Source organism: Polyodon spathula, chromosome 1 (genome assembly GCF_017654505.1).
Source record: "Polyodon spathula isolate WHYD16114869_AA chromosome 1, ASM1765450v1, whole genome shotgun sequence".
NCBI lineage: Eukaryota > Metazoa > Chordata > Actinopteri > Acipenseriformes > Polyodontidae > Polyodon > Polyodon spathula.
The window spans coordinates 10,432,571-10,442,570 of record NC_054534.1 but is presented as its reverse complement, the minus strand read 5'-3'; the positions used below and the strand labels follow the sequence as shown (position 1 = coordinate 10,442,570).

The 10,000-nt window shown below is 39.3% G+C and overlaps 1 protein-coding gene across 2 annotated transcripts in view; it reads left to right on the top strand.

Annotated features, from left to right (window-relative positions):
* Positions 1 to 10,000, top strand: part of LOC121314037 (AT-rich interactive domain-containing protein 3A-like) — a 113,799-nt gene that overhangs the window by 102,246 nt on the left and 1,553 nt on the right. For both annotated transcript variants that reach the window (XM_041246824.1, XM_041246832.1), the window contains exons 4-7: positions 3,651 to 3,834; positions 4,248 to 4,501; positions 4,759 to 5,022; positions 6,987 to 7,076. In XM_041246824.1, coding sequence (XP_041102758.1) covers positions 3,651 to 3,834; positions 4,248 to 4,501; positions 4,759 to 5,022; positions 6,987 to 7,076 — 792 coding nt within the window. The remainder of the gene's footprint in view (positions 1 to 3,650; positions 3,835 to 4,247; positions 4,502 to 4,758; positions 5,023 to 6,986; positions 7,077 to 10,000) is intronic.

Genomic DNA, 10,000 nt, shown 5'->3' with positions numbered 1-10,000 from the left:
TTTACTATTGTAAGCTGTTATAGGAATGGGCATAGCAGAACTAGAACTGAATTCAGGATTGGTTGCTGTTTGTTCCTTGTTTTATCTCACCTTCGCTCTTGAAATATCTTGGTATGCCTCAACATACAATCGTCTTCTTCAAATAGATGCAACAGACTTATTAAGCAACCCATCTCTCAAGTGCAGTGGTAGCCTCAGATTTAATCATTTTTCTAGGACTTTAGAATGACTGGGAAGAGCATTTTTTGCCTGTTTTATACCAATGGTACACCTTGAAAAATCATCTCCTCTTCCACTTAGTTTCACATGGTTTTACTTCAGAATTTATCATGTATGTTTGTGTATGTGTGTGTGTGTGTGTGTGTGTGTGTGTGTATACAGCGCTGATAACAGTTCACATGACATATATTTTTACGAATATATGAGAGGCAGTCAGTGCAGCTTTAAAACAAAACCAGAAAGCCTGTTTGAATTGTGTTACCTGTCCATGCATGCATGGGAATTCAGCCTCAAGGACAGCATATCCAAATCTTTATCTATAATAATACAGTCAGTACTCGGATATCCGTTACCCAGATACATGTCACTCACGTTTTACAGCTTAAGAATATATATATGTAACTGTGGCAAAGTGGTTAACAGTGTGCAGGTGCAGAAGTGCTGCAGTGATCAATAAACAGACAGACAACAATAATCCAGGTGCAGTGGTGTTTTATCGGTACAATCCAAAGTCTGATGACAAAAGGCCGTAAATAATAACATTGAGAACAGGCAATACAACGGTGTGTTAATCTGTTTTAATCCACGGGTTGGTCTCCTAATAATAATAGTCTGTGAGTTTATACACCCACACGTAACACAGACACAAGTCCACAGTGCGTGCTCTAGTGCTCGTAGTGTAAATACAGTTTATTCTTGAACAATTGGTGCTGTTATGTCTGGGTAAGTGCTGGCCTTTGGCAACAGCTCTGGATCATGTTCAGCTGTCTAATAACAACAAACAATGTGGTTCCTTAGACACAACAAAACGAACAAAACACTCACGATTACAATACAGGTTCTCCTTCCGGTTCAGCTTTTAACCATGCCAAGGAACAGATCACTTCATTACGTCCCCTGTTGTACCATCAATCATGACCCCTTGGTTAACAAGTGCAACCGCTCCTCCAATCCACGGCTGCCACATCGTTTCCCTTCCAGGTTGATTATTTAGTGTACCATAGCTCCGCCCCCTTTCTAGATGGCTGACTTCCATCCCCCTGGGAATGAATTGTCTGACCATCCAGTCCAGGGCACTCTGTTCCCTTTACACAGCGTTTAACCATCACTGAAGTAAAAATTTTAGAAGTTTGGATATGTGAGTGCTGACTATCTTTCCGGCAAAACGAGCAGGTAATTACAGAGTTTTATTGCACTGTTTTTGTATTCGGAGCCCTCTGTCTCCACAGTATATTTCCAACTATTGATTGCTATTATGGTAAATCCAATGGCACAATAGAACTCTATCAGCAAAATGCAGGTTAATGATCCCAGGGTCAGCCATTGTAGTATCCACACAAAAGAACTCACTTCCCCAGCACATTTACTAGGCTTTGATAGTCAGATTTAAATTGTGAAAAAGCTGTGGCTGTTCGTTAAGAATCAGATAATTAATGGCTACGATGGATTGCTGGTAATTTTATAAAACAAAACCCATCTTAAATCATCAATCTTTTTTTTTTTTTTTTTTTATTATTACTGCAATTGTGTGGCTGTGTACAGTTAATGAATTCGGCACACAAAGGGGATCTGATTTAGTGGGCCTGCTCTGTTTAACTGTGATGTGAAGAATCTAAAGAATGTATATCTTAACAGAGAAATGGTGTTTTGATTCTGCATATGAATAATAATGAATGAAGATATTTTTCAACACTGAATGAGAGTCTTTTACAGGCATATTCCAAACAACTAGCTGGTGGTTTGGCTGAAAATGAGGCTGTTGAAGTGAAGGCTGGGTCCTCACAGCCAACCTAAGGCCAAGGCTGAGGCCGGGAGCCTTTTAGGTTAAGGACAGTTGTAATGTTTTTTTTTAGCTCACAACCAAGAAGAGTCAGTAAAACTTTTTCAGATTCTGAGGGTTAAAAAGATAAAGTTCTTTGAAAAGCTGAGATATAAGAATTAACTTGTGGAGTGATAGAGAACTAATAGAGAAGGCCTCATTATTATTATTGACATACAGTGTATTTGTATTTATTATATAAATGTATGTTACTGATTCTTTACAGTATATGTTTAAGTACACTTATGCCCGTTTCCACTGCCTGGAGCTCCCGGTTTGCACCAAAACACTTTTGATTTTGCTGACTAACAGTGGGCAGCCAAAGCCTGGAGTGGAAATGAGGCATTAATAATAATAATAAGAATATTGATAATAGTCAGAAAAAAAATATTGTACATTTTGACCCATCAGCGCTGAAATGTAACTTCCAAATCTACTTTCTAATTAATTAACAAGTTTGTGTCGTAGTGTTGGTGGGAATGATTACTAGGGTCAATAGTAGTGTCCAACAAGAACGCATACAAACATGCTCCTTGAGGACGGCAACATTGGGCAGAGGAAACTTAGCTTGAATGGCAATGAAGACTCCAAATCATGCTCAGAGGAGGCCAGCAGCTCTAGTGTCCCTCGTTTGTGAGACACAAGGATCCTGGCAGGACCAGTTCTTTGTTATTCAGGCACACTGTGGGCTTAAAAAAATAAGCAATTGTCTGCGGTTTAGCTTAATCTGCACTTCTGAGCTGTAGCATTTCCCTTTTCCAGGTGCTACGAGAGAAAGCAAACTCTCTGTACTTGAAAGAGGAAGTCTGCTTGTTTCAAGTACCTCCCTGACCCTCTTGAATGTATTCGCTTTGTGTCTTGCCTCAGTTCGTTTGATAAGCCTCCTTTCAGCCCCTCGCCCCCTGTACAATTCTCTTCTTTGTGTCTCAAAGCAAAAATCTGGTTCTCCAACAAGGTCAAGAAAAATGGTGTGAGCGCCAAATCATATAATCCCACTGTTCCGTCGGTGTAAATGGTTGCACACTCACTCACACACACACACACTCACATGCACACACACGCGATGTTAAACTACTAACAGTGTTGTGTAAATGTAGCTCTTTGACAATGACAGAGATAAATTACACTGGGCTCAGGGAGCACTCACCCTCATACATTCTTGCAGGGAACACTGGGCTCCTCTGGATTCTAACATGGAAAGTGTTTCCTTTCACACACTGAGTCATATTTCCTGTAGACCTGAGAGATTATCAAAATGGGAATGACCCACATTAGAACTTGACAAGCTGCATCTCACTGGTGCGTTTTCATTACCTTTAACTGACTTGAGAGATGTGCAATACACTCTAAATGTTATTGTGTGCAGTTTGTCCAAGAGCTCTGTGAAGAGAAGCTGGGCAAACTGTAGGGGATAGCTGAAGAAAACAGTGACAATGTCATTCCGAAGCTGCTTGCTCTTAATAAGTCACAGCTTTAAAAAAGGGGCAAAAGAGCAGAGCTGTTAGACATTTTACTGAGTGCAGATGAATGGTCGTTCCCTCCAGCAGTGAGGGCTGTCCAGGTGTGCTGGAGCACATGGGATTGATTGTGGATGTTCTGCTCCTTTCTGCAGGGACTCCAGTGAATCGGATTCCTATCATGGCCAAGCAGGTGTTAGATCTCTATACTCTATACAAGCTTGTCACAGAGAAAGGCGGCTTAGTGGAAGTCATCAATAAGAAGATATGGCGCGAGATCACCAAAGGGCTACACCTCCCTACCTCCATCACCAGTGCAGCTTTCACGCTGAGAACACAGTGAGTAGCAACCAGACTGGGGGGAGAAAGCACAGTGTTTTATACAGGGCTTTACCAAAACATTATCAGGAGCATGGAGAGCAAGACCAACATCCCGTGGAGAATTTTAAAGTGGAAAAAAGACAAAGAAAAAAGTATGTTGATTTTTAAAGATATATATTTTTTAAAGAAATAAAATGTTACAAAACTGTAAGAAAAGGTCCAAATTTTGCATAGCTGTCAAAATTAAGTCAGGCTGACAAGCTTCTCAACAGCACGTCTTCTTGAGTTTCTAACGGGTATAATATTTCATAACAAACTATTAACAACATTTAAATAGGTGTTAGTAAACCAGTTGTTAACTGTTAATATAATGCCCAATAAAATAAAGTGATGTGTAAAGAGAAGTGGCATTAGTCTTGGTTGTTGTGCAGATACATGAAGTACCTCTATCCCTATGAATGTGAGAAGCGGGGGCTCAGCTCCCCAGGCGAGCTCCAGGCAGCTATCGACAGTAACCGAAGGGAAGGCCGTCGGCAGAGCTACGGGTCGGCCCTGTTCAACTACTCCCCCGTGGGAACCCCCAGCACCCTCTCTTCCACAAAGATTCAAATGCCTGCCATCACCATGGCAACTCACAATGGCAGCCACATGAGCCACATGAGTCACATGTCCACCATTAAAAAAGGTACTGTGTGAGCATTTCATTGATTACAACAGTGTGCATTGATAACATTTATTTTCAATATGCAGTCTGTAATAATACAAACAATAGAAAGCTTTGCAGTGAATGCTATATTTATTAGCCACTTTTTATATACAGTGGTGACACAATTTGCCCTTGCACTTTCTTAGAAATGCAGTACGTGTTTGCTATTCCGAGTGAATGTCATGCTGATGAAGGTGTTTTCTGTGAAGGTCATGCTTGTCTCCTTTCTGTTTCAGAAGAGGCCATGCTCTCCAGTGGCATGCCCAGCAGGATTGCCATCCCCGTCTCCCAAGCCCAGGCAGCAGCAGCCCAGGCGGCTGCTCAAGCACAGGCAGCAGCTCTGGAGCAGCTCAGAGAGAAGCTGGAGTCTGGAGAGCCCCCAGAGAAGAAGGTGATGCTCATGGCTGAAGAGCAGCAGCGTTTCATGCAGCACGCTCTGCAGCAAAACCTGCTCGCCATGGCCTCCCAGCTCCCCATGAACATCACAATTAACAACAGAGGTAGGTAGATAAGTTCAGGAGCTATTCTGCGGTTGCAATTGACTGTCACAGATGAACTGTGTCTAACCCGAGCTGGATCAGCCAAAGAGAGTGGCAGCACCATCTAGTGCACAGCGGTATATTGTCTGACATACAAAAGAAACCTGATCCTCAGTGCCTGTTCACTGGATGGCCCCAGCTCTTACTTCTGTAAAGGCACCTGCTGATCTAGCTCAGGTTATGTATGCCTAAGGAAGGCAGCTAGAACAGAAGATCACCTTCGGACCTCAGGTCAACGCACCCTAACACATGCTTATCAAAAACCACAGCATTCAAGTAATTGCAGTGAAATGGATTAAAGTGGGTACATTTACTCAAAATGATCAGTAACACTTTACATTGTGTTTCTAATTACGGTGTAGTTAAATATATTGCAGTGTGGTCCAGTGGTTAAAGTCTAGGCCTTATAACCAGAAAATCACCAGTTCAAATCCCACCTGTGTGCATTTATTTTTTGGGGGCCTCTTGAACAAATAAAGCATCCATTAATGCATAATCTAATTTTCAGAGAGAGAATGCAGTAATTGTTAGGATAAAGAATGATCAATTATCAACTTATAGTTGCAAGAAGGAGCAGTTCATTGATTAAAGCGCCCCTCGGTTTGTCACAATTTCATACTTCTCTAATTTGGTTTAAGCACAGCTGTACCATACTGTTTAAAGGCTCCTCACCAATTTGAAGCTTTGATATTGCACAATGTTTTTATGTAGTACAGTCGTGTGCAAATTTATTAGAACACCACAATGCTTCTGTAGTTTATTGGACTCCTTGCTTGACAAAAGAACCAACTGTACAAAAGAAAGTCTGAATACAACCTCAAGAAAAATATAATCAAAATCAGTGCCAAAAAGATGCCAAGCTGTTATTGATGGCAAAGGGGGCCATAATAAATATTAGCATTCAATAAGCCCTTTCAGACATTGCTGTGTTTTTAGATTTGAATGAGTTTCATGTAAGATGAGTTTGCAAAAATGAGTAACTAATTTATGTAGTAAATTAATACATTTTGTGTGCAAATGACAAATCTTTACACATTATTTTAGTTAGATGAAGTAATGTATTATTCACGGTAGTTTCTTGCTAGCTTTATACAATTAAAAGGTTTTATCAATCTGAAAAATAAATAAATAAATAATTGCCTTTGTGCTTGCATCAAAACAGGACCAATGATTTCAGTGCAATGTTACCACTTTAAAGAAAACACAGGTTAAACAACAGTAACCACAGCGTTTCCATTGCTAGAAATGACAAGCCTTTAAAGAGCAACCACGTTTCCTTCTTCTTTCTAATGTTGAGTCTGGGGTTAGGGTTACCATGGTAACCAGGGTGACTTAAGACAACAGGATGTCTGAGTCCCATGATTTCAAAGAGAATAACATTAAAAAACAACTAAAAGAAGCGTGACTATATGTTTACGATGGTTCCCTGCACACATAGTGCTTTATAAAGTGAAAGGGTAGTGTTTCTATATAAATAGAGGACATTGCGAAAATACAGTTGTGTTAACTGCATATAGATACATATATTAAATTACACAAGAAAAGGATGTAGTGACCAACATATACTGGTTGTCATATAGTCCAAACATATATATATATATATATATATATATATATATATATATATATATATATATATATATATATATATATATCGCTGTTTGCTTTACCAGATAGATTGAGTGCTGTGGAAGAAAGCAGAAAAGGTTTCTGTCCTTTCATACTCTAGACTGCAGCTAAGCCCTTGATAAGGTGTGCTAAAGTCCTGACATAGCTGAGAGTTATCATGCTGACTCCTTGCTGATCTCCACTTGCTACTTCTGTTCCTGTTTTCAAAATGGTCATATCAAGTTTTTGTCTCTCTCTATGTCTCTCTTTCTCTCTCTCTCTCTCTCTCTCTCTCTCTCTCTCTCTCATTCTGACAGATGATAGACAAGAGACTGCATTGAACCTGTCTACCAACGGCATTAGCAGCATCAACATGTCAATAGAAATAAATGGAGTTGTCTACACAGGTAAGTAGAGGGCCGTTTGCTGGTGTAATTGCAGGCAGGAAATCCAATAAGTTATAACAGCGCCGCTGCGCTTAGTCCTCAACACAATGTGATGTCTTCACTATAAAATCCATCGTAATGAAGTGCCAGTCCAATAGTGTTAAAAAAGTTAAATATCTCAAGATTGGGCTTGTTGAGTTGGGGTCGATGGGGCTTATTGTCTAATATGCAAAGAAAAGAGCACTTCCTTCAGTGGGAGACAGGCAGCACATGTTGAAGCTCTGGAATGTCATTACTGTGAGATAAGCAGTGGCTTGCTAGAAGATGGCCCAGTTTCATGTAAATCTCGAGAATTTTTGTCATTTTGCCTTTATTTTCTTGTCTTTTGCTTCTGAAAGTACATTAGCAGTAAGTGCATTTAAAGGGATGAAAGCATTCCCTAGGTTTTTGATTTTCTTACCTCTCATGAAATCTTTTGAACATTGTTTAGTTTTCCAAACTTCACTTTCTGTTGAAGCCCTTAACCTGCCGCTACCACACTGCAGATTCACGCCCTGTGCAACAGGAATTAGGACCCCACTTAAACACTGGGTCTGCAGTGTTGTAGACAGATTGAATGCACTTCACAAAAAAAAAGAAGTGTAGACAACTAAATCATCTAGTGAGAAATGATTATGCCAGGATGTGTTTTTGTCCAGGCGTAAATACAGTATAATCGTAAATCTCGAAAAACTACTCACTTCTAAATCTTTTGTAGTCATTTTTGTATTACTTTAGTATAAATACATGTTAATTTGGATTCATATGTTGTTTTTTTCTGATTTTATGTGAACGAAAAGACACACATTTGCCCGTTTTCCCATTGGAAATAGTGATATTTTGAAATATCACTGTCCTGGTCACAAAAGCAAAGTTTGTGGGGAATAATAGCCATTTTCTATACTTTTGAGGCATAAGCAATTAGGAAATAACACTTACTACCCAGGAACAAAAATTGTGTTACATAGTGTAATCCTTCCATTGTTGTACAGCAATATGTTCAGCAAGTATAACTCCATACAGCTTCATACAAACAGTCTTCAGTTTAACTACGACTTATATCTTCTTAAAATCTTTTTGTATGGCTTTCTTACTTTATGAATGATTTTAAAGCATATCTGTATGGTACATACAGTCGAAAAACTGTACTAGCTCTAGCTGCAAACTAACTATGTCATCTGTCCCTCTGTCCTTTTTTTTTTTACCGTTTTCTTTCCAACTCTAATTTAACAATACTGCCTGAACCAGTATTGTAAAATACCAGAATGCCATATTACAAAAAAATAAATTCTGTAGGCATTACTAAAATAAGGGTGGAGGATGAGCCCTCATTGTATATCAGACTTTTTCTTTTGTGCGCCTCGGAATATCTTTTCTTAATCTCCTCCACCGTTCTTTTGCCTACATTCCAAGATGTAAAGGCTCTTGTTAGAACTTTGCTTTGCCACTGTGGGGAGACCTTTTTAGGTGCTTCTAAGAACCTTTTTTTACATGGATTCTATATTCTGTATTTGCAGACTTTCTTTTTTGTCATGTAAGCTATGAAACATGTATTGAAAATTGGAGTTTGCAAAACAATACGGTACCAGTATTATAAAACATAATTTACAAACTGACTTGATCAGAAGGTTAAAAAAATGAGCTCTTCGCAAAATGTTATTAAATGTTTCTTTTTCCTTGAAAACGATGTCTCCTTCTTGCTGCAGACAAGTCTCCCACATCACCTTGCCTTGTATATAGCCTACTGTCTGACTGGTGCAAATTAACACCTGCTTTTCAGAGTTCTTAAAATAATCACGCAAATACAAAGCCCGCAATTACTGGCAGCTTAATAAATTAGACGAAATATTTAACGGACCTCATTTGTAAAATCTCCTCCCAATTTTAGTGGTTTTGTTCAGAAATGCCCCAGAATTACATATGCATATACAGAATTACATAGGCATCAAAGGCTATTGCGTGTGTTTTATAAATCCCATCCAAGAATTCAGATCCCTCAGCACCCGTTTTACGGTTGTAAAACATGCGCAATCATTTTATAAATCTGGGCTTGAGTCTGAATGAAGTGGAGGTCACAAATGAAAGCCACAAAACAAACACTACACTCAGTTCCTCAACTGTGTGCAGGGAATTGGTTTCATTTTGCGTTGACAAAGTGTCTTTTTAAATATCTTGTTAATCTGCATTTGTTCAAAAAGCTTGATTAGTGTTACATATAGAATTTACACATTGACTGATAACAATAGTAGGCTATTTGTTTGATGTTGGAAAGCTGGAACTGTAAATACAAGGCATTAGTGTATAAACAGGAGATCCAGGAACCTCCTCTAAGCCTCTGCTTGTGCACTCAGCAGTTTCCTTTATCTAGCTCTCACAGAGACAAGATGGAGACATTACCAACATGACTGGCACGGGGCTAAACAAGATTCCTCTCAATACAATCGTTCCTGCATAGTACACTTGGTAACAATGTTACTATGCATATTTACAATGTACTTAATGTGTAAATCTTTTTGCACAATATATGTAGGTGCACAATTGTATGAGAAAAGGGTTAGGTTTACAGTTAGGGTTAGGGGTTGAGGGTTAGAGTTCAAGTTAGAGGTAGGGTAAGGGTTAGGGTTAGGGTTAGGATTAAGATTCTCCTGCTCCCGCACTTCTCTATACCTGCAGGGGATACTGCTGGCTTTTCACTCATTAAACTCCACTGCTTGGTAAAGTCTTGTTTGTGCTCTATCCAGTTAGCTTATTAGGAATGTAATGTAAAAAAGCTGGTGAGCACAAAGCTGTGAAGATGTGCTTGTTCTCAGCATGCGGCCGTTCACTCTAATAAAACACTCCTGGAACAACTTACTGGCCTATACAGGTTTTAGAAGAGTGGTTAACAATCTTATTTTGTTAAGTTT